The sequence below is a fragment of the Drosophila mojavensis genome, unplaced genomic scaffold, assembly GCF_018153725.1.
Source record: "Drosophila mojavensis isolate 15081-1352.22 unplaced genomic scaffold, ASM1815372v1 contig_136, whole genome shotgun sequence".
NCBI lineage: Eukaryota > Metazoa > Arthropoda > Insecta > Diptera > Drosophilidae > Drosophila > Drosophila mojavensis.
The window spans coordinates 14,953,178-14,977,968 of record NW_025318667.1 but is presented as its reverse complement, the minus strand read 5'-3'; the positions used below and the strand labels follow the sequence as shown (position 1 = coordinate 14,977,968).

At 39.8% G+C, this 24,791-nt stretch overlaps 4 protein-coding genes and 2 long non-coding RNA genes across 8 annotated transcripts; 4 read left to right on the top strand and 2 right to left on the bottom strand.

Moving 5' to 3' along the window:
- The first annotated feature begins 1,663 nt into the window (after nucleotides 1-1,663).
- LOC116804520 lies at nucleotides 1,664-3,669 on the top strand. Its single transcript, XR_004364507.2, has 3 exons — nucleotides 1,664-2,115; nucleotides 2,175-2,775; nucleotides 2,854-3,669. It is a non-coding gene; the product is annotated as an uncharacterized LOC116804520 (long non-coding RNA).
- Nucleotides 3,670-4,317: 648 nt separating this feature from the next.
- LOC6583878 lies at nucleotides 4,318-9,131 on the top strand. 2 transcript variants are annotated; one of them, XM_002009504.4, is made up of 5 exons: nucleotides 4,318-5,188; nucleotides 5,923-7,427; nucleotides 7,520-7,625; nucleotides 8,327-8,509; nucleotides 8,807-9,131. In XM_002009504.4, the coding sequence occupies exons 2-5, from the start codon at nucleotides 6,266-6,268 to the stop codon at nucleotides 8,898-8,900; spliced, it is 1,545 nt and encodes a 514-aa protein (XP_002009540.1). In that variant the 5' UTR covers nucleotides 4,318-5,188; nucleotides 5,923-6,265; the 3' UTR covers nucleotides 8,901-9,131. The 2 variants fall into 2 exon arrangements, with proteins under 2 accessions (XP_002009540.1, XP_015016850.1); XM_015161364.3 differs by having other exon boundaries at nucleotides 8,327-8,892.
- An 887-nt stretch (nucleotides 9,132-10,018) lies between these two features.
- Nucleotides 10,019-16,692, bottom strand: LOC6583877 (multivesicular body subunit 12A). The gene is made up of 6 exons (XM_015161441.3): nucleotides 16,502-16,692; nucleotides 13,303-13,598; nucleotides 12,188-12,346; nucleotides 11,786-12,122; nucleotides 10,819-11,088; nucleotides 10,019-10,739 (listed from the first exon to the last, which is right to left on the bottom strand). The coding sequence occupies exons 2-6, from the start codon at nucleotides 13,509-13,511 to the stop codon at nucleotides 10,620-10,622; spliced, it is 1,095 nt and encodes a 364-aa protein (XP_015016927.1). The 5' UTR covers nucleotides 13,512-13,598; nucleotides 16,502-16,692; the 3' UTR covers nucleotides 10,019-10,619.
- A 297-nt stretch (nucleotides 16,693-16,989) lies between these two features.
- On the top strand, nucleotides 16,990-18,247 carry LOC6583876 (transcription initiation factor TFIID subunit 8). Its single transcript, XM_002009502.4, has 4 exons — nucleotides 16,990-17,218; nucleotides 17,272-17,706; nucleotides 17,775-17,903; nucleotides 17,967-18,247. The coding sequence occupies exons 1-4, from the start codon at nucleotides 17,068-17,070 to the stop codon at nucleotides 18,245-18,247; spliced, it is 996 nt and encodes a 331-aa protein (XP_002009538.1). The 5' UTR covers nucleotides 16,990-17,067.
- On the bottom strand, nucleotides 17,737-18,202 carry LOC116804458. Its single transcript, XR_004364424.2, has 2 exons — nucleotides 18,111-18,202; nucleotides 17,737-18,017 (listed from the first exon to the last, which is right to left on the bottom strand). It is a non-coding gene; the product is annotated as an uncharacterized LOC116804458 (long non-coding RNA).
- Nucleotides 18,248-18,378: 131 nt separating the features above from the next.
- On the top strand, nucleotides 18,379-20,817 carry LOC6583875 (40S ribosomal protein S12, mitochondrial). 2 transcript variants are annotated; one of them, XM_002009501.4, is made up of 2 exons: nucleotides 18,379-18,612; nucleotides 20,356-20,817. In XM_002009501.4, exons 1-2 carry the CDS (start codon nucleotides 18,561-18,563, stop codon nucleotides 20,727-20,729), a joined length of 426 nt encoding a protein of 141 aa, XP_002009537.1. In that variant the 5' UTR covers nucleotides 18,379-18,560; the 3' UTR covers nucleotides 20,730-20,817. The 2 variants fall into 2 exon arrangements, with proteins under 2 accessions (XP_002009537.1, XP_015016851.1); XM_015161365.3 differs by lacking the exon at nucleotides 18,379-18,612 and adding an exon at nucleotides 19,599-19,689.
- The last annotated feature ends 3,974 nt before the right edge of the window (nucleotides 20,818-24,791 follow it).

The window sequence follows — 24,791 nt, the reverse complement described above, 5'->3', positions numbered from 1 at the left end:
ATTATTCGTTTTTTTTTTCCTTTCAAAACATTTAAGTTAATTATTTCGAAATATAATGTACATACATATATGCATACATACATATGAATGTATAATATAAGCAATATTAAAATTTAAAAATTTTGTTTTGTGTCTGTTAAATTGTCTCAATGTGTTTTTTTTTTACAATATACATACATAAATCTTGCCTCATATTTAAACTTTAATAATTTATGTATAAAATACGTATGTACCTACATACATATATTAAATATATGTACATATGTACAATTTAAAATAAGCTGATAATACTTTCCTAAATGTCTATGAAGATTTGTGTACATACATATGAACATGTTAATATTTGTTTTCAGTGTGCTGCCAAATAATGCAATGCGCTGCAGCTGTGTGCATTGGAATGATGCTGCGACTGCGCTGTTGACGCCAACGTCGCTGCCATTCGGCGCAGGTAAACAACAGCACAGCAAGTGGTATGGGTTTGTATGAGTGCGATGTATGTGTGTGTGTGTGTTGTCTTGGCATTGGCATGCCGTTTCGTTGTTGTTTTCATCAGTTTTGTAGTTGTCTTCTATTTTGGGTTTTTGTTATTGCGTGGGTTTTTTTTTCTCAATTGCATTTTTGGGCGCGCTCTCAACGTCGATGTGGACGTCGACGTCGACAGCACGACGACTGTTCAATGTGTGCGTTTGTGTGACCAAATACCAGGATAGGCAATTCTTGATTATTGTCTCTGCCATTGTTGTTGTTGCTGTAGTTAGGCTAGCTTAAACATGTCGCTGCCTGCTTGTCAGTCAGTCAATTTGTCCACTATTTCGTTTTCTTTTCGCATGCCGTTTGCATTCCACAGCGTCAACTTTGCTGCTGCTGTTATTGTTGTTGTTGCGATTGCTGCCACTTTTGGCTTGTTGTTGTCGTTGCCACTAGGTTATTATGTATGCGATGGGGGCATTTAATTCACATTTTAGCACAAATTATTAAATATTTGACAGCAACAGCAACAACAATGGCAAAGGCAACGATAATGAAAGTGAGAGCTAAGTGAAAAGACTTCCGCTGGCGATTGCCGAAAGAATCGCTAATTTATGCGATTATTGGTAAGGCAAGAAAAAAAATTAAATGAAGAGCAGAAAAAACAATTCGGCTGCCCTGTCGCCGCGTTTTTTGTAATTTTCATAACTTTGCATTGTTTGGCCAATGGACAAACACAGAAAACGTGTTCGCAGCTGCGCTTGACGCAGTGAAAGTAACAGGTGACCGCAACGGTCAGCGCCGAAAACGTCGCGTCGCTGTCAACGCCTCCAACAACGACGCATCCAACATATGCGCGCACACATATACATGTACAGAAATAATTTTGTTTGTGTGCATAGTTGACCCACAGCGAAGACCCTTGCGCACGAAAGTCGCCAAAGCGCGTGTGAAAGAGATAAAGTCGACGTCAGCTGTGCTATACAGTTAAATTTCTATAACTTTCAGGCGAATGCTGTAAAAGTAAACATAAAACCAACAACGAAATGTTTAATTAGCATGATATGGCAATTTTGAAGTCCAAGAGCTTTGGATTGAATGAAAATGCATTACAGATTGACAGTCAATAGCAATATTTAGGCAGTGTGCACAGTTATACAATATATATACATATACAAATATATACAAATATTTAACTTTGTCTGCGTTGTCTTAAGTAGCAGTTATGAAGATTTCAGTTTAAATGGAAATGCAAATAGGCGCGGCTATTTGTCGAGTAGTGTTTGAAAACACTAAATCATTACTATACAAATGAAGACTGAGTGTAGCATACTTTTAAGCGATACATCGATAAGTCTGTGTGTTGGGCTGTTGTCGAATTTTAATCGTAAATATTGCGAATACGTATTTTAAAAGAAGCGCAGATTTTCTGTAATTATTAAATGTCGCTACTAAATAAACGCTACTGCATTATTGTTTACTTGCCAATGAATCGCGAACAAATGAGCAAGTGGAGCAGGCCAGTAAGCTGAGAAAAGTCTGAACGCGCTGCAATGACAGCTTCACTGGAACGATGCAGAGCTGCAAATTGCGGATCGTGGATTGCCAGGCTGCTGTAGTTGGAGCAGCAATGACAGCGAGCAGCCGGTAAGTCATATTTTGTTTTCAAATTCTAATCTTAAGGTTGTTTTTACAATTCGTTTCAGCCAGATGGGCTCTATATGATATCGCCAATTGAGCAACAGATGACCTGGAGCAGCGAGCTTTAGCTTCAGCTGAAGGAACAACTGCAGCCCACACAGCTGCAACGGAAAAGTCTATTACATTCCCCATATCTACGCCAAGCAAAAACTATGTATAAAGATCAAGCTTCAAGTCTTTCCATGAGCAGAATTTTTCAATCCTCTGCGGGAAGATGCTGAACAGAGTGAACGGCTTTACGATCGCGGCTTATCCTTCATCTGTTGCATGGGCCAACGAGAATATGGGCGCAGCGACTAACATCTGCTATAGCTGGGATGGATGAGAACGAAGGTTTACCACATTCATGATCTTTGAGTGATGTCGGCGGCCCAGCGAAAAATCTCATTTTAGTAATAAGTCCTTAATTAAACACCCGTAGCACGAGCTACATTGCTTTGTCCAATGCGCCGGAATATACAGTTACCCGAAATCACACTAAACGAAAGTACATAATCTAGCCAAGCAGAAGCCGGGCAACAAAGCCTCAGAATATTCCAAACAAATTGGCAAAGGAGAACCGAATAAATGTATACTAAATCTCTGATCATCGGACTTGATTGAAACGTAATCTCTTAGGGAGTATTCCATGTCTATAATTTTTTTTATGATTAACTAAATGTTTAATTTTTTTTTTTTTTTTAGATATAGAGTAATCGAAGTATAATTTCACTATCTACATATAAAGAAGAATCCATTTCTCTCTAAGATGTCAAAATCGGAGAAACTTCAATCCTCTTTTATGGTAAAGAAGACTAATATATAAATTCCACAAAAAAAGAGAATGCCTGCATATAAGTATGTCGTCAGAGAACGAATTATCACATATATTTGGAATAGGGTTAGGAAAAAAGATCAAATTGATCAAATTAGTTTTTAAAGGTTCTCAGATAAGACAGGGACAATTCGTTCCACTAACACAAAAAACGAAAAGAGATATAAATATATATATTATATGCCGATAGCCGAATATAATACACTCTGTTAGATATAGAAATAATGTAATATATAATCGAAGATGCTTTAGAAGAGATATTGTTCATATGTATTATCTACTTTAACATGTTAAAAATTAAAACAATAATAGCAAAAGTTTCATTTTATACAAACAAGAAATTTCTATTAGTATTGAAGAACTAAATCAGGTATTTTTATGAAATATCTTGTTTATGGTATATGGTATGTTTATAATAGAATTAATAGAATTATTTGCATAGTCTAGATTATAATTATTATGATATTTTATCATTATTATTTTATATATATTTATAATACTATTAATCAGTTATGACGGAGCAAAGTTGTAGGCCTGTATGATAATTCGATATGATTTGTATTAATTTTTAAAGAACATGTAATTTTGTTGGCCTGTCTGATTAGATGAGTCTGAAGAAAAGCCAAAAGAATCATTAAAAAAAAACTACGTCAATGCAAAATAAGATCTATCAAGCAATAATATTATTGTCATATTATAATTATTCTTTTCTTATTATTATTAATTTTATTATTATTATTATTATTAATTTTTAATTTACGCTTGGAGTGTACTTTGGCTTTTTTTTTTGCCGACTTAACTTTCCCATCATTATGCAGATTGGAAAGTTAGAAAAAGTTAGGTCCTCATTAAATGTTTCAAATTGAATGAACATATAGAAGTGCCCTACCGTTACCCTAATGCCTTACCCATTGATTGGCAGCCGTTGCAGTAGCTGACGACTCTGGCCTAGTCCGAGTGGCTGCTCAGTGGAGCGGCAGTTGCTTTGCTTAGCTGCCAGTGTAAACATTGATATGGGTGCAAATGGATATGGGCTACTCGCTGCCTACAGTGACAGTGAGTGCATGAGAGACAGAGAGAATGAATGAGTGGGATGGCGATAGAGGGAGAGAGGGTGGCTGAAGGGATAGTGCAATGCCATAGTGAGACGATCGCGAAGAGATTGAGACAGTGTAAGAGTGGGACAAAATGGGAGGGTGATATGGGGAGGTGGGGTGACTGGAGGGGCAGTGCCATAGACGATGGTGGCGAGTAGATTGAGAGAGGGGGCGAATGGGAGGGTGGGAGGTTAAAAGAGTAGGCGAGGGTGGCTGGAGGGATAATGCAATGCCAAAGTGAGACGATCGCGAAGAGATTGAGAGAGGAACAGAATGGGAGGGTGATATAGGGAGGTGGGGTGACTGGAGGGACTGTAGAGAGGGAGCTTAATAGAGTTGGCAAGGGTGGCTGAAGGGATAGTGCAATGCCATAGAGAGACAAAGAGACGATTGCGAAGAGATTGACAGAGGGGTAGAGAGGGACGGTGATAGAAGGGGCGAGGGTGGCTGGAGGGACAGTGCGAACGGCGCCAGCAGGCGGCAGGCAGTCAACTGTTTAGCGCTTTATCGCCAATTTGTTGCGGGCGCCCAATCAACGTCGCCGTCGCTGTCGCTGTCGCCGTCGCTGTCGCCGTCGCCGTCGCCCTTGCTGTCGCTCTCACAGTCGCCGTCTCAGCTCTGCTCATGCAGAACTCTGTGTGCTGGATTTATTTGAGCATTTGTTTTGGTGCGTTTTTATTATATATATTGTGTGTATTTATTTTTTTTTTATCTTATCGGGCCGCTGGCGAGCGAGCGTTGCCGATAAGGCGGCACACAGCACTAAAAGAATTTCAATAGTTCGATTCGAGTGGGAGAGCGCGCTGAAATCCGAGCTGCATGTGAATGGAAATGTTGCCTGATCCCACTGCGTCATAGTTTCGCCAACTGGAGAGCAGCACGGACTAACGGGCCGACGGACGGTCAGCGCATTCGACCGAAGGACCGGGCAGAGCTTGCGGTCACAAGCAACAGCGAAGAAGCAGAAACAGAAGCAGAAGCTGAAGCTGAAGCAGAGAAAGAGCCAGGGAAAGAGTAAGAGGCGAACAGAGCGCACAGTGGGGCAAGTTATGCGAGCTGGATGAGAGCTAACGGAAATTGGCACTTGGCGGAGGAGCAGAGAGCAGAGGTAAGGCAACGAACAGTGATGTCTAGCTAGAGTGAACCACTAGTGGAGGTCGAGCTATGCAAATAGTAGTGCAATATACTAAATTTTACATTAAACAAAAAACTAAATGAGTAACTGAATATATTAATTTGAAGTAAACATATATAGTTATTAATATTGGGTTTACCACTAAGCTTTTTGCTACATATATTTAGTTCCGAGTCGCACTATTTTTTCTATATATGAGTTATATATTTGCTATTGCTAATAGATTTCATAACTGAAACCGTTTGTTAACAATTTTTAGCTTTTATTTAAAGGCATCAGCATTTTTGGGAAAACTAAGAGAAATACTATATGGCACAGTAAAACTTTTGATTACTAACGAAATCTGCGATATCTGAAATGTAAATTAAATATGCATTACAGTAGAATCCGGTTATAACGACTCCGCTTATAGCGTCTGTACGGTTATAGCGCCTTTCGGTATAACGACGGTTCATTGAGGGTCGTTATAGCCGGATTCTAGTGTATTTAGAATATAAAATTGGTTTGCAATGCATATCAATATTTTAGTCAAATGATAATAAAAACGTCATTAAGGCGGATATCATTGAACCAGCCTTCGATTTAGTCAGTCTTCACTTAAGGCAGCTGGCAGCACAATGAAGCACTTAATATGCACTTTGTATATGTCTATACATATATGTATGTATATAACTATATGTCTGCCTTTATTTCTCTTTTTCGCATAGTTCGCACCACGGCGCGACGATAAGTCGCTCGCACCACTGACGTCATCGACGCGCTCGGCAAGGCAAAGTCGAAGCAGCAGCGGAAGGAGTGCATGAGCTGAGGCAGAGCAAGAGAGAGGAGAGTGGAAGTGAGAGAAAGAGAGAGCGGGAGAGTGGGAGAGTGGGAGAGGGGCAGTCACTGTCACAGTTGTCCGCACAGAACCAACAACAGACTCAGCTACGATAAGCCGCCAAGCTGAGAGCATCGGAGCATCGACGCTCACGAGTCGAACTCGAATTGCAAGTGGAAGTCGAAGTCGAAGTCGAAGTCGAAGTCGAACTGCAGCTCGGATAAGGCAGTGCAATGGAGGCAAGGGCAAGTAATAGGCCAGTGACGCCCGGAACACCGGACTCGGCGCACTTGATGATTGGCGCAGCTGGCTACGTGGCCCACGAGCGGAGGCACCAGCCCAAGCGACTGATGAACTGCTTTCGAGATCGTTCGACCTCCACGTCGTCGTCGCCCTCGGCGGCGGCGCACTATGGGCGCGCGCACAGCTCCACATCGACGGCGCTGCTGCGGCTGGAGGGGAGCGCCGGATCGAACTGTACGCTGGATCAGGCGGGGCTCGCCGTCGGCGCTGGCCGCCCGGAGGCCGTCGTCCTGCTCCGCGAGCTGCGCACCAAGCCGAACAAATTGACGCTGCTGAAGAGCAGCAGCACGCGAGACCTGACACGGCTGCTGCTGGACGAGTCGTCTGCGGGCACGACAGCGGTGCTCGTGTCCAATGGCAGCCTGGACGTGTGCTCCTCCAGCAACTCCTCGGCGGGCAGTCCGCGCAACGGCAACCGCGAGTGCTGCTCGGTGTGCGGCAAGCGCTGGCAGAATCTGAAGCAGCGCATGCACACGCTGGAGCAGGATCTGCAGGCGCAGGCGAGCTACAGCCAGGAGCTGGAGCAGAAGCTGGCCGAGATGAGTCGCCAGCTGGCAGAGCTGCAGCAGCATCAGCAGCAGCAGGAGAAGCGACAGGCAGCAGCCGCTGCAGCTGCACCGGCAGCAGGAGCACCTGGCAAACGCCAGGGCGGCACACCTGTCCGTCCGTCCCGGCTGGTCGCCTGGATGAACCTGGCCAACTGGTGGAAGAGCCGGCCCAGCGTTGAGACGCTGCGCGAACAGCGCATCTTCTTCGACGAGCCCTGCTTCGACACGGAACTGGAGCTGGTGCTCAAGCACGAGCATCATCGCACCGTGCCGCGCATTGTGATCGACTGCTGTGACCTGATCGAGCAGAAGTATCGACGCTCCGCCCAGCCCGTGGAGGGCATCTATCGGCAGTGCGGCGACTACAACAAGATCCAAACGCTGCGCTTCAACATCGATGCCAACGACTACGATGCACTGCGTCAGCCCAACGTCGACATACACACACTCACCGGCGTACTAAAGCTATTTCTGCGCGAGATCAAGAGCCCCCTGATCAGTGTCAACGAGGCCAAAACGTTTATTGGCCCACCCAATCAGTGGCGTAAGTCGCAGCAAAGAGTTCTCCTCCCCCTCCCCCTCTTAATCTATCTCCTCTCTCTCTCTCTCTCTAACCCTTTTGTCCTTCGCTTGCAGTGCTCACCGATCTGAACCAGAAGCTGGAGATACTCAAGAGACTGATGCGCTCACTGCCGGAGATTAATCGCGATACCTTGGACTATCTCTTTGGCCATTTCAATCGGTGAGTTCAGATCTAGAAACGCCTTAGATCAGCTCCACAAAACCCCAGATCTTTCAGTTCACAAAATAGCTTTCGATTCGATTTCTTATATTATTTTTGGATAATATACCATATAGGTATTTTCTAACATTTCCTAAGCTTCGATGCAAACACTGAGTAAATATAGTGCTAGGTGGACATAGGTGGATAGCCTAGTTATAGCCTATGTGGACTTTGCCTTCTAATGACCTTCATAGCTTCATATACGTTCTTCCTAGACGCTTATTGGCCTAGGCAACTGAAAAAATAATCAGATATGGTATATGGTACAAAGACTCTCTGAATCATTCTCAAATATACAGTGCGGCTCACTTGAATAGGTTTGAAAATTTTGAAATTTTGTAAAAATAATATCTCGTGATCCATTACCCCGATTTTAATTAAATAACTTTCGCTATAGACAAGAAGTGATGAACTATGAGTTTTTATCTAGTAATTCCCTAGATAAGCTGTTGGTATGCATAGTAATAAAATAATTGTTGATATATTACAAAATATATCCGCTATGAGTTATTAGCTAGTAAATCCCTAGATAAGCCCCTGGTGTTCCTAGGTATACCCTATAAAGATTTCCTTACCCTTCCATACATGTGATTTGTGAAAAAGAAATCTTTGATTATAACTAATCTATCTCGTTATCTTTCTCTCTCCCTCTCACCTAGATTGACCAAGGTCCCGCTGCAGCAAATAAGCGCCGAAACGCTATCGATATCGATAACACCATCGGTATTTCACACAGTGCCACAGGGTGTGCACATGAATGACATACAGGAGCTGCTTCGCGAAGGCGAAACTCTGGCCGATTGCGTGAACCTGATGATCGAGTACCATGCGCGCATATTCGAGTAAGTGGAGCGCCTCCAGCGGCAGCCAAGCCTAATCCAAAGCTCACTCCCCAAAAAGCTTTTGTACATGTGGTGCTGGTGTTCGTGTTGTTGGTATTGGTATCCCTCGCAGTTCCCAGATCCCCACGGAGCTCAAGGCTCTTCGATGCTTTCGATCCTAAAGTTGCTTCGCACTCGAACGTTGCTAATTAACTAAACCGAAATCGCAAACCAAACCAACCCAAACCAATTCCAATCCCAATCACTGCTCCTGTCCCTGTTCCGCATCGCTCCCACTGCTTCTACTCTATACCACAGATGCACGGCCGATCGTGGATTAAAGCGTCTCAGCGTGCGCAATCTGAAGAAGACGCTCTCCCAGCCGGATTTACTATTTCATAATATATTCTGACAAACCAATTAACCGGACAATTTGAGCTTAACGTGACCCCAAATATGTTAAACGTATAACAATTATTGTAAATATTCCACAAATGATTTTATATACTGTAAATATTCGTAATATATACATATAAATATATGCTGATAAATATTTTTTTTAGAAATCTGTTTGTATTTTTATTTAGTTAATATAGTTAAATTTTATGTGGATTCAACTTCGAGTCTCTCTCTCTGTCTCTCTCTCACTCTATCTCTCCCTTTTCTTTCTTAATGGAGTTTCGAAGCTTACAAATTACTTGCATATTATGTATATTCACAAGCGATTGGGTTAAGCGAGATGGTTTTCGCAAAAGATGTAGTATAATACAATTGAGACTTAATTAGGACACTTTGTATAACACTTGAGACATTAGCAAAGTCTGTAATTCATCCAAAATCAAGCGTACTGCCACAATAATCGACGCATAACGTATGGCGCGAATCTAGTTAATGTATATGTATGAGCCACAAGTATAACAGAGTCCAGGCAGTATAACAGTTAATGATAAAAGCGTCTAAATGAAATATGTCAGCCTGCAGTACCTGAAAAGATAAACTGCATAAAATGTTTGCTATAAATATACACAAATACACTTGCAATTCAATCTACAGCATGTGAACAGCTTTACAAAGAGCAGACAGAGACAGAGAGATAGACGCAACAGAGATAGCATCAAAGAGAGAGGCTATATCAGCTGTCTTGCCTTGAGTAAATAACATGCAATACAATTGTTCTATATATATATATATATATATATATATATAGTTTATATATTGTATATTTTGATATAAATATTTAATTTTAAACAGCTGCATTGGTGATTTTCATATGATGTTTGTGGGAAGAAACTCTGATTTGTTTTCTTTTAATATATTCGTACAGTCTACGCGTCTCTAAAAACTAAGTATGTACCATCATACAGTTATTAAAATACCAACTGGTTTTACAGTGCTTATGTATTGTATTATATGTATATATGTAAATCAAATTATATAATGTTTGTATGCAATACTTTTTTCTGATTTGATTCGCTTTGACTTGATCAGCTTTAACATTAACTATAGCTATTAAATAATATATATCATATGTATAAGTATATATACCTATATATGGATGTGTGTATTTATATTTGTATTTTTATCAGAGGGTTGTACATGGTATTTTTTTTGGATATACATATATATATATATATATATATATATATATATATATATATATATATCATGATTAATTGATTTCGGGCATTCAATTTAAAAATAATAATGACAAACATTCGTTTTACGATCACAATGCTGGGTCTAATTTATATTAGTATGATTTGTATGTATATAGATATTTATATATGTGTTTGTATGCATGTTTGTTTGACTCAGATATAACAATGGGGATGTATATTTATAGGCATACACATTCATGAAATTAGATACATATTAAAGGCACAGGAATCTATACACACATATGGGTCTGAGGTCTTTTTAAGCAAATATAATTATTATTATCATATCAATCGAGTCGTATCGAATTGAACCGAATGGAAATCGAACTGATTATACAAATGTGAGTGCTATATATTCGTGCTATTCCTTCACATACAAGTCTAAGTACATTTCGTTTTTAGTATTATCCAATTGTAACATTTGATTTAATTAGATTTACGCATTTTTGTTTTTGCTATTGGTGCTTTTTGAACTACTTGAAGAATGGATTCTTGGATGCCGAGGATTTCATGGTGCATAAGATTTGACGTTCCAGCTGAAAGTCATAGTCAAGCGTTTTTAGCAGCGTTGAGATTTCGGGCAGTGTGGGCAACTATCAAATGGATGAATAAACAATATATTTAATACACAAATACATATGCAATATAGATATATATATATGTAAGACTTACTTCAGTCATGGGCTGGCTGCGCTGCAGCATCGCATGCATGGCAAAGGGCACGCCCTCCAGCTCTGTATAGGTGCCCAGCGTGCCAATGCCGAAATAGTTAGAGCGCCCAGTGTTTTCATTAGCTGCTGCTCCTCCCCCTGCTCCAACTCCTGTGCCTCCGCCCATTGACGCTGGACGTGGTGGCGCTGGTCTCTGTGGCGAATTGATTTGATAATGCGCCTGTATCTCCTCATAGTCATGATGTTCGTTCGAGGCTGGCAACTGCGGCAGCTGAAATTACAAACGATTCAATCAAATTGATTATAGAGATTAAGTTGGGTATATTTACAGGTATATTGCTCTCATTTGCTATTTCTATTCTTTGGCTAATCACACTTCACTTCATGGCAATGCCTTGGCAGCATTAATAATTGCTTAAGAAATTAACACAATCTTCCTGAAGATTCAGCGTTTTATTAAAGATCTAATTTCCTTCAGCTAAATTAACTTAAGGCAATTTGCCAGAGTCATTCCAAGTCTTTAAGCTCTTCATAATTAATTAAACAGTCTAACTTATAATAAGTACTAAGCTAGCATAAAGCTAGCCTAAATGTAGTTCAAATTCGAGGAAGATCTTTAGTCTATATCTATATTAGATCTGTCTGTTATGAAATTTAGATTTAGTAGAGGAGGATCAAGTTGAGTCGCCGACTAGGGCTAGAGCTAGAATGGCTAAAGAACAAAATAAGTCTAAGATAGCAAGAACCAAGGATCAATCCCTAGAATCTCTGCACCTAATCCCTAGGGAGTCCATAGCGCATCATCTGCAGAGTTGAGTTATCCTCAAATGAGTTCCATATTCAACTAGAGGCAACTGGGCAACTAGAAGTCCTGTCCTTGTAAAGCTCTGATAGCTTATATACAGCTGGCAAGGTCGTAGTGCTATCCCTCTATCAATAGCAATGTCTATCCATATCAGTTCACTCACCGGGCCACGTGCTGTGCGCTGGCCATGCAAATTGAGACGATTCAGTGCCTGCTCCACCTCGCAGCTGCTGCCTGGCACAGGCGGGGGCAGGCGCACGGGAATGGCACCAGTTTTATAACAGATTAGGACGCCGTTGATATCGCCGGCTAGCTTAAACCCATCGGGCGCGATTTTCAGCTTGGAGCAGAGTATAATATCTGTAACCGCCTGCGTGACGGTGCCGCGTTTGGACAATTTGTATGCGATTTGACGCTTCCGCCACGCCTTCTGATCGGTGTCTGCGGTGCGAGAGAGCAGCGAGAACTCTTTCGGCGGCGGCACCTTCTCGGCGATGACTCTATAAGTGGGAATCAAATACGTTAACTTTACACTTGTGCTCTCAATGATCAGGACTCCACTTACTTGAGTGTCTCGACAACGTATTCGGGCAGTCCCTCCGATTTGGATAGGCACAGATAGCGCGTCGTTTGGCGTCCAAAGAGTATATTGTTTTCACGCCACAGATCTGCGTCAGCATCCTGATCGTACGTCCGATGTATGGCATTAAAGTTCTTGGGGCAACTAAGAGAAAGGAAAGACATAAATTGATTATAATTGAGGCTACGAATTGCTCGCTTAATGGGCGAGTTAAAACGGGTTCAAGAGTTCAAATTATGCATTCTTACAGCGATGCTGCAGTAGTTCAAAGAACTAGTTCAGTTCACACTTAAAACTGTGTAAGGTTAGCTCGGTTATGATGTATCATATGATATCATATATCACATATACTCATATGTGATATATGAGTATTGTTTGTGTAGTTTAAAATCTCTGATTCGATAAAAGTAAATCATAAAACATGGAATAATTGAATAATAAAAATTCTATATCATTTCCCAACCTATTTTACCTTGTCATATATATTATATTTAGGCTATGGTCCATCAACTTTGGACATATGCACCGCATTGTTACTACTATTTGAGCTATTAAAACACGTAATTGTACATATATGTAATTTGACTTTGACCGGAAGAGCAGTCGAGTTTCATATGACCTACATAAAAGTCGACATACAGTGTATATTCCACAGATTTATAGCTGAAACGTTGTCTATTGAATTGCTGTTGTATAACAGTGTATAACAATACAATACATACAATAGTTACAGATCTATTGAACTCAGAACTTTTAAGAAATACAGTGGAATCCGGTTACAGCGACATTCAAGGGACCGACGTTATATCCGGAAGACACTAAACCCATATAAGCTTGCTCATATAAGTTCGTCTGGGGACCAGAATTTTCGTCGCAATAACCGTACGACGGACGTTATAAGCGGTTTCTACTGTATATACACTATATTGTCCATTAACGAGCGAGCATTATGCAGTCGGTTATGCCCGTATTTATATTTTGTAGTTTTGCATTTGTATATATATTTTCCTGTAGTTGACCCAATTTGTTCGATTAAATATACGCAAGTGCAAACCACACATTTCATAATACTTATTTATTGATTTGAATGCTTCACTTACCGCTCAAAGTCCTCGACAATGTGCAGCGAGGTGATTGGCCGATTGTCCGGCAGGAAGCTCATTATGGAGTTGAACACATTTTTGGGGCTGGTGGCCGAGCCGTTCGCTGTGACCGTGGCTCCAGCAGTGGGCGCCAGCAGTCCGTTGGAGGCGTGACCAATACCCAAAGCTGGGCCAACGCTCTGGAATTGCTTGCCGGCCTTGTTCATGTCCAGGCGGCTGTCGTTGCTCAAATCCCTAAATCAATCCTGGCCCCAGAGGCTGCTGCTGCTGCTGCTGCTGGTTCGCTCTGAGCTCTGTGAATAGACACAAAAATAGCTACGTTTATACACACTCATACACACACACACACACACACACACACTATATATATGTATATACAATATATAAATTGATAGATTTTAATACGTATTTGTGCTGCTGTCAAATTACTCATACAGCCTGTAGCCGCGGCCAACTTCTCTCACATATTTTTCAAAAGCATTTGCAGTTACTTATTTACGGGCATTTCCCCAACTCTGATTCATACGATAATCGAATCGAACAGCAACAAGCGTTGCCTTTTGCAGCTTCCACCTTGCGACTGGCTCTCTTTTTTCGCATACTCAAATAAAAATTTAAAAAACAAATAACTTTTCTTTGTGCTTACGCTAAAATTTCTCTTTTACGCACACACACGCACACACTCAGAGAAGGGCGCACACATGGGCGCAATTCGGTCAGCAGAACGAAAACAATAAACAAATGGTTTATCGGCCTTAAGTGCACACTTTTAAATACCCTAACCCACGCTAAGTGCTCACCTCGACTTTCTTATCGAGCTGTTCCCAATGCTTCCGATTCGTCAGCAATGAAAATGACCGAAGCAGATACTCGTTGTAAATATAATATTAAAATATAATAAATATAATATCTGAATGTAATATTGAAATTCTATTCATTATTTCAATTACTAATATATCATTAAACTTTTTACAGAGAATACGTGAAAGCTTCGCAGAGCACGTACTTAAAATAAAAGAGGAAAAGAAACGACAAATTTAAACAAGAATTGTTATCAAGTGTATTAGACCCAAAAACACTAACATATTTAAAGGACAAAAGTGCTCCAATCTGGAATGCTTGGCTAGTAGATATCCTAAACCCTAATATACCACTCATTGTGTGCTTTTTTCTGTATACATTAATATCGATCCTATGGCAATGGGATAAACTATTGAAAATCAAAAGATGAGCTTGTGCTGCGTATGGTAAACATGACTGACTATTCATATACAATTTCCAGTCTCTAGCTTTTGTCGTTTACGAGATCTTGGTCGGACAGGCCGACATGACTGAAACAACTCGTCAATCTAAACAGCGATATATAGGGTCTTCTTGGGGCTCCTCCGACTGCTTTTTACATATAAGATAACAATAACATTATCTCCTGTTATAAAAAGAGTATTTAACTTTCAATGTGCTGCTTCAGATTTCCCCTTGTTGTCGCTATCAATTCAATATTTATTATCGATTCGCTTAAATAAGCAAAGTAGAAAGCATATAGGATCAAGTACAAAATAAACATAATTTATTTCTTATGCGAATCAATTGCAATTGTATTCCCTGTTGCCAATAAACATTCAGTCAGACAGACGTCTGTGTCTATATTTGCAATTGTAAACAATTATCAATTTTGTTTATGTTCAAATTCTTTGGGGGTTTGCGGTTTTGCAGTTCTTAAAAAAAAAAAAAAAATTATAGTTATAAATCACAATTAAGATTTCCCTAAGACAATTGACTAGTGAGCTCTTTCTATATACATACTGTCTTCGCCTTATAGACATGTTAATTTATGGTATTTTTATGGTACATGCTATAAATAGCGGAAATCGTGATTCGGAAAGCATATAAAACGTATGTATTTTATCGCATTGATAATGACCGAACAGGAAAAACAAGCTAAATGCATAGATAAGTATTTATATTTGATCAATATGGACTAATGTGTAAGGTTGCTTTGCCGCACATAGTAACAGACTGCTAGTAGCAGTATATAATAAATATCAAATAGTGACATAATTGCAAATGTCGAAGGACTTAACGGGAATCATAGCCATGGTAGGAAATTTGATGCAATAGCCAACGAGAGCATTGACTCACCAGCCAAACATGTAAAACAGAAAAACAAAGACAAAAGTCGAATTAAGAAGAAGAACAAGCAATGCATTGTGGCTGCTGTCTAGCGCTCGATCGTAGGTTTTTATTGCATTTGTTGATAAGATTTAAGAGTCAAGGTGATAATAAAATCGCAGATAACTCAGAGGAGTTACACACACACACACGCGCATACTCTCTCATTCATAGATCGGCTTTAGGAACTTTGAGTCATCGCAATGAAATTGTAAAAGAGAGAAAGCAAAAACAAAACACGCAAGCAACAACCTTTAAAAAGTTACAGATGAACGGCACAAAAAAGACGCCGCCAAATATCAGTGTCGGCTGAAGTGCAAAAAAATGAAGAATAAACTGCAGTACGTGACAAGGGCTAGAAGCAGAATGTAATACAAGCGAATAAATAGACGCAGACAAAGAGCAAAAGCAGCAGCCGTTAACTAACTCTTGCCCGCGTGCACATATGACTGTATATATGTACATATGTATGTGTATATAAACAAGCAACATACATATACGATTACCCGTTCACCCGCTCGCACCCACTGCGCCATACACACACGCACTCAAAATTACGGGTTTTGAGTGAAAAGAAAAAATGTTGGGTCGTGTTTCGCAATTGGAATAACACAAAAAATAGAAACGATTTGATTGAGTTGAGAGTTTTTAGTGCCGGCCGTTCTGCAACACACAAATCACACACAAATTTTTAGGCGTCAAATTGTAGGGAGCCCAATTGAAAATAAAAGGCAGCAGCAACAGCATCAGCAGAGGCAGCGTCGCAGTAGCATTCGGCATCGTTGGCGGCAGCATCACACTTACATGCATATATACATATATACATAGCTCCACATTATTAGCATTCACTGCTGCTGTTCATTCTTACAAGATGGGAAATGAAGTTTAAGTCAATGCATAGAAGCTTGCTGCGCGTGGAACAACAACCACAACCACAACATTGGCAGTGGCAGCGGCAGCGGCAACGGCGCTGCGCCAACTTCAATTAATAAATAAATATGTATTTGCTTGCACATTTGTTACGTACCTTTTGCACTGTGCGGCTCAGGCGTACGAATGGCATTTAATTATTTTCTTTATTATAACCTAGTTGCTATTTTTAATACACAATTGCACTTTTGTTAGTTGACATAATACAAACGAAAAAAAAATACACAGATATTGTTTAGCGCCCGACGCCCGCACACTCCGTCAGCTGTGGATAATTAAAATCAACTAAACTCAGTGTGACCGCATTCTATTCTTAGCCTTTGCCATGCTGGTTCGTTTAGAACATATAAAATCAATGAGCGAACTAGCTCAAATACGCGCATGGGGAATATGCTAAATATGCAGAGAAGCAGTATTACTTGTTTTTAAGTTTAGATTTAAAATTACTATTTCATTTTTAATTTTTAGTTTGTTTATTCTCTCTTTTCTATGTTACTGCCTTATCAATGCTATGCATTTCGGAAGTAAATTTACTGCAACAATGTACTCGTTTGTTTTGACTGCATCGATACTAAGTATCGTTATATCGATAAGACATCAGCCATTTCACTTGAATCTGGTGCTATCAAGTTGCATTTTCACAAGGAAACAAAGTGCATTATAATGGATAAGGCCATGGAAGCTATTGCAACACCCAACATTAATCCATACCGCCGTTTGCTGAACAAGGCGGTGTCCCAGCTGCTGTTGGACAAAGGCGCCAGCATATCCAGCAATCAATGCCTTGAAACATTGACCCAAATGCTGCAGGCGCGTAAGTTAATTTTAAGTTTGTAATTTTCCGTATGTAAATATTTGCTTTTATAGTTCTTTTTGAAGTTGGCAATTCGGCACACAGCTACTGTGAGCTAGGTGGACGTACCATGCCCACTGTGGGCGATGTCAGCTTGGCTCTAATTAACATGGGCATCAATATAAGCAGCTTGGAATCGTATGCACGCCGTGTCAACCATACGCCAATTCCTCTGCCGCCACAGCAAACTCAGCAACGCCAGTTAAGTCTGCTCCAAGCAGGCAACAAAGCACCCCATCCTCACTATGTGCCCAGCTATTTGCCACCTATGCCCGATCCTCATGCCTACATACGAACACCGACGCACAAGCAGCCGGTTACGGAATATGAGGCTATACGCGAAAAGGCTGCCAGTCAGAAGCGAGACGTTGAGAAGGCTCTTACCAAGTTCCTCTGCAAGACCATGGAAACAAACAATCTCTTTCCCACCGAAGATAATATGTTTCCTCGTAAGTGGAGCAAGTCTACTAAATCCTTAATTTGTTTAATTTAATGTGCGTTTATTTGAATTTTGCAGTAATAGCCTGTAAGCCCACTTTTCCGGCATATGCAGCTGCCCTGAATCCCATGGATCAAATATTTGACTTTGAGGAACTGGAGTATCACTACTTGGTGGCTAATCGCACAGAAGATGCTCCTACTAAAGGTTTGTCGACAAGACATCTAAATATATATTGACATTTTACTTATCCTTACTTAATCCTTCCAGAGGATGGCGAGGACGGTGACAGCGAAAATGAGGAGCTGGATGGCGACAAGTCTAAGGAGGAGAAGCTCGAGCTGGAGATCAAACCCAATTCGACCACAAATAAAGCCATTTTGGAAAATCCGAATATAGATAATCCCTACTTACGCGCTGCAACTCTGCCAAAGCGCTCCAAGTTGCACGGAGATATCGTCCCGCCCCGCATTATGTCCACACGCAACCCGAGTTCTGGTCTACTGACAACAACCCCTTCCACTATAGATTTAACCAAAACTAACCTGTGAAATATGTGCAGTAATTTTATAGTTGGTAAAAAAGAAAAAAAAAAAAAACGAATATTTCGATCATTTATGCTATCGGTATAGGTGCATGTGTTTACCATCTTCTTCATTTTGTTATGTGGCAACGCTACTTGTGCAAACAGCTGTTCACCAGGCCGCATTTTCTAGTTCCAATTTACATTTTCCTGCTTAGTTTGATTATCATTGTTTTTCTTTTTGTTGTGTGAATATTAACACAAGCAGCCACTAAATTGTTGTTTTTAACGCTGGTAAAGCGTATAGCTAAGCATACCGCCTAGCATCGAACTCAATCAACATGAATTTCCTGCGCCAAACATTCAACGTTACGAAACAGTTGACGACCCAGGGTAAGTTCGGCCCGCAAGCTTAATCGAAACTTATATATGTTCCGGTATTTGTCCATATTGCAGTTGTCTAAGCACCGCCACGTCCATGCTCCCTTTTATTTGACTAGGCCTGCAGTCGCCAATCAACGGGTCCTCTTCCCTGTCAAGTGACTGTGCGCATTTTCTCTATTTATCCAACGATCCTGCTTTTCATTGTGTGCGTGTGTGTCAAATGATTTGTATAGATTGTTTGCCCACGATCTCAACTCTTTTGCAAGGGCGCGTGGCCGGCTTGCTTGTGACGCGCTCTGTCCGCGAGCCTTCCCCGTTCTCGTCCTGCCTGTGAATATTTTTATAGGCCTTTTCACATGTGTCCTCGGTTTTTAATAATGCAGCCATAGGCAAATGTTTTCATAGCCTTGTCACTACATTTTCTGGACTATAAACCATAAGTAAATATGTATTTGATGTTAGTTTCGATAGATGAAATGCCCTGATTTATGAAGTAGACTTACTAGATCAAGGTACAGCAATTTCGTTACATATTTATGATATTTATTTAACATAGAGTTCTGTTTTGAATATTGTTAGTCTAAATTGATTGACAATGATTTAGATTGCTGAAAATTTTAAATGTATTAAATTAGTGATACAAACAAATATTAGGTTAATATAGTGTTCTATAAGGGGTCTGTTTGTTTCAGTCCAACAGTTATATGCACTATATATATGATATATAGGTATATCTGGATTTGAATATAGTTACATGTATATATCGTATTGGATCAAGGGCCCACATATCTATTTATACATTTAATAGTCACAATTGGACTAGCTGACTGAAATGGAAAGCCGTGTTGGGTTTCAGGATATCTCTAGCTCTTGTTTATATTTTCCCTTTTTTTGTATTTTTGGTTTTTAATTAAAATTCACACACAAATGCGCATAACATGCTGTCAAAGGGCATCGACATGGACATGGCAGTGGCTAACAATAGGAATTTGCATGACATGTACACAATAAGATAAAAAGGACAAAAACAGGTGCGCCGAGGATCGCGACACATGCGCCCATTGTATGCTGTTGTCCAGCGTTATGGTAATTATTACCTGTGGGTGTATACCTGTGTGAGTGTGTGTGTCTGTGTGTGTGTGGCATTTAATTAAAAATTGTAGCCGCTTTTCGATTTGTTTTGTGAATGCAGAGCACAGCGAGTGTCCACAGAGTACAGTACAGTAAGCTGTGGCTACATGAGATCTAGCTCTCGCTCTTGCTCTTGGTCACTGGTGCAACCCCCGTTTGACGATCTGGCGATCTGTCACACGCTTTCAATCATAAAAGGCTTGATAGCTGACCCAAAGGCCGCGTCATTTGGCTGCAATTATTATTGGCAGCAGAATGAATCCTTGCACAAATGCATGCATGCATGCATGTATACATATATGTATGTATGTGTGTGTGTGTAGCATAACAATTATTTTGCGATTTTCACAGAGATTAGCCACAACAAAAGGCCAATGGGCATTGTTAACCAACTGGCCAACTGTCCAACAGTTCGTCTGACCCTTTTTGTCTGTTCTGTTCTTCTGTCTATTCTTTCGTTTGTGTCAAATGCTCTAAGCCGCTCGTTCGTTCGCCCTCCCGCACATGCTGCGGCTACTATGCATGCACATACATATCTATCTATATGGCCATATCTTAATTAGTACAGTTGTGCTTGCGTGAACTATAATCAGTTTGTTTGTCTTCTCAATCGTTTTGCAGCACTGCAGAGCAACTATTTGACGGCTGCATTGCGCGGGATGGCCTCGTTGAACCAGATGCATCGCACGGGACCTCACATTAAGACGCGTCCGCCGCGTCAGCCGCTGGATGGGAAACCCTTTGCTAAGGGCGTGGTCCTCAAGACGCTGATCAAGAAGCCGAAGAAACCGAATTCGGCCAATCGTAAATGCGTGCTGGTGCGTCTGTCCACCGGCAAGGAGATGGTCGCCTATATACCGGGCATTGGACACAATCTGCAGGAGCACAATATTATCCTGTGTCGCGTCGGTCGGCTGCAGGATGTGCCCGGCGTCAAGCTGAAGGCGGTGCGCGGTGTCTACGACCTGGCGCATGTCATCAAGAAGGGCCAATAAACTAACCATCTAATTCTCTTCTACTCTCTCTCCCTCTTTCTATATATATACATATATAGTCTGTATAAATAAAGATAGCCAAAACAAATGAGGAAATCTTTCAATGGATTGTTCCATGTCGTCTGTACTATTATTTTTTTATGGAAAATTATGCAGCTCAGCCGGCTTAGTGTAAGTAGCCCAACACACACACACACACATGTCTATACACATACTCATCTTGTCTTGTCGTAATCTTAAGTCAACAGGCCAAAGGGCAATGGGCGGGTCTGGCATTTTTGTTGCACATTCCAAATAAGTTTTAACGGCATTTTTACGCTTTACGCAGATAAATCCCTTTTTGAGAAACTCTCCCTCTCTCTCACTCTCTCTCTCTCTGGCTCTGTGTTCCTCTACTTTTTAACGGAGTTTGTGTGCCCAATTTTATGCCAAATAATCGTTAACCGAAATGGGCGTCAGCCGGCCACGCCACATTTTCACAGTACCGAGTATCCTTTGAGGGAACATGACAAATTTAAATAGCCTTTGGGCAAAGTTCTCAATTACGTTTTTAATACAATTTACAGCTGCACGTTTTGGTCAAGATGCAAGTTTTGCAATGAGGGTTCGGTTTAAATCCTTAGCTCTCTGATGATCATCCAGCTGGAACATAAAATAAATATCAAATATAATAATGAATATCAAATATAATTATTAATTTAATTTGCAATAATTCAAAATATGTACTTATTGTTCTTACGTCGTTTTCTTTGCCGCACTGGCAACACAATTTTATGATCAAGCCTACTCAAATATCAGCAAACTGTGTGGCAACTTCATAAATATGGCCGCCATAATGTGTGTATGTACATATGCATGTAATTATGAACGTCATTATGCACATGCACATATGCATGCATATATACATATGTATGTATGTGCATACATATGTAAGTTGATGGCTAACAAGACATTGCGGAACAGTTGTGCAACCGGTTCGTAAATTATTGTTAAAATATTTCTTAAATTATTATTGTCATATATGCTATGCCAAGTTATTATGTTAGTATTATATTTTTAATAATTATAAAGAGTAATATTACACACAAGCACAGAATAGTCAATGAAGTTATTGTGTCTGTGTGCACTGCTTCAGTAGAGCTATAGTCGAAGAACTTACGTTATTGCATTTGCGTAACGTATTTCATGAAACAGTTACGTATAATTTGAAACTGCTTACGCTATTCGATTTGCGTAACTCTGCATAACGCATTTCATGAAACAGTTACGTAACTTTAAATGTGAAAAGCGTTGCACTCACGTTTCCTATATCGTATACGTATGAATGCAGCGCACAATACGTTTGATCCACTAGTTACGCAACAGTTGCGTATTGGATATTATCTGTCAATATGACAGCCCTTTTAAATGTCTGCTCAAATGCAAGGTATTTTATTACATAGTTTTTTTATTGTAATTTTTTGCCCATTTCAATTGAATAATGCAATTTCAGCTACTAACATAAACGTGTGCTCCTTTTAATCTTAAATGCCAAAATATTTGTATTCATAATAACAAAACGTAAGTAGCTTAATCATCACGTTACGCAACAGTAATGCGATCAAGACGGCGATCTTGTTCGAATGGCCATATTCAGTTTTGTTACATAAATATAAAAATATATAAATAGGTACATATTTACATACGTACATATATGCTAAAAATATATATTTATGGATCGGTCCACTGTGTGTATGTATGTGAACGTTTTTGTAAAATTTGTTGTTTAAATATAAATGTGAATGTCATATGAGTTAGGATAAGTGAAACGTCTGTGGGAAGCTCTGCGTTGGCTGTTGCAACTCTTTTCTCCGAGTCTCCTGCGGTCAGTCGATTCTCAGGGCCTTTTGTGTCGGCGCCCATCAAAGCAATAGTGAATGGTTAACCGTTAACCATGTAGACGGCAACAACAGTTAAGCAAACACACGTCCAGCATTCGTTTAATATCAGCCGACGGTCCCACGATGACATTTTGAGCGTTGACCGGGCGAAAATCCTTTTGGGCCAAAAACTTGCAGGCGGCTGTCGGTCAACAATGGCAACAGCAGCGTTACCGTTAACCGTTGGCCAAAACGTCCTGCCTGATTGAGCCATTATGACGAAGACGTAAACGTAGACCGACTCAGACCAAGACCAAGACGAAGATGAAGGCGAGTGACACTTTCTGCCGTTTCTCTTGGCCTTTGTTTTAGCGTCGTTCGCTGATTTTATGCTGAGTCAAGTTGGCTAACATGCTGCCAGATCCCTTTGTCCTTAAGCGTGCATAATTTTTATCAATAAAAATGCCATTGTGCACACACACACACATAGAGTGACTATATATGTATATAGTATATACTATACATAGAGAGAGAGAGATAAGCACTAATCATCCTGCTGGACACGTTGGCACTTCCGTTGAAAACGCACCGCAACGTCGCATTATTTTTTCATAATAACTGTAAAATTTGAGTAAAATGACAAATGATTAGCTGCATAACGGCATATTCACACAACGTACAAGAAACGCGCTAATTGTCCGGCACAAATCTGTAAATGAAATGCGACGAAAATGAGCTTCAAATGCAATTTAAATGCGAAGAACTAGCTTATGTATTTATTATTAATTTATTATCATATATTATAGTTCAAATAGAGATCGTTATATTTTTATAAAGCAGTTAAATACCTAATGTATATATTAAACGAATTCGAAAGATATTCAGTACATCTAAAGGATATTTTTCGCCTCAGACATTCGAATTCAAGTCGTAGTCGAATATAAAGATACATTATTTGATTACGGTCGAGTAATAACAGCGTAATATTCCTTTACTGTCCAAACTAAGCTATTGTTAAATTAAAAAGAAAAATATATTTTCTTATAGCATTACTAACATAAATGTATTCGTATAGTCGTAAATTTAAATATGCATAAACTTCTATAACCATATATGGAAGTTGGTTAACAATGTAAAGAGATCATAATTCTGATATTTTGGAACATCTCTTTTTTTTTCAAGTTTCCATTACCTAATTATTACATAATTACTGACTCTTTAAGGTTATGACGAGCAGCAAAGATCGATGGTATCACCTCATATTTGATAGCTGTAAATCTCTTCCAGATAAAAAACTGACGCGCGCCATTTTTTATAAACATAGAACTTTAATATGTATGTTTATAAAGTTTTCCTAAACGAATACACATATAAGTATACATTAATTGTTTTATATAAATAATATATATTTATTAAATATATATTATTTATGTATGTTAGTTATTGTCTTTAACTACAAGTAGTATAGTATATATACTAAGCACTAAAATTAATACCCGATTTGTAACATTTTTCGTCGTTATAAAGAGGAGGAAAACATAAATTCATTGATCAAAACTCGAGTATTTTATCTCTAAAACTGTAGATGCTATAGGCTTATCTGGAACGTTGATAGATATACGATAGAGAGACTGATATTATAATATTGGATTTTCTATTATAAATCTCAAACATTAAATAATCACGCTACAAAAGATATAGTAAATTCCGATTCACAATGCTACATATATTTCCCCTATTTATAAACCACTAACTTAAATGCTGAGAAATGGTCGTTCTGAAAATCATTTTGAGACTACAATAATCGATTTCCTTTGCCTGCATAAATATGTATAAGAAATCAAACAATACTTCTCTAAGCTATGTATATAACTGTGCCTTTTGCTAGATATCTGTTTAAGGATGAAACTGAATCCACAAAGTTTGTTAAGGAAAGACCAATTAACTAAAGGGGTAGTATATGTAAGATATGAACAGTTTTATAGACAAGTAGATTGAACCTTCGAAAAACTTTAATTGCGGTTAGACTGGCCCTGGCGTTGGTTTACTAAAGGGGTTTACTAAAAAGGGGTCAGCGACAAAGGATTCGTTTGGCTGTGGGCGGTGAGGCAGATTGTCAAACAGTTTTGTTTAATTTTTGACACGTGTGCCGGACTTTGGGGTTGATTGGTTGCATGAATATGAACATAAAATTGCAACCCCG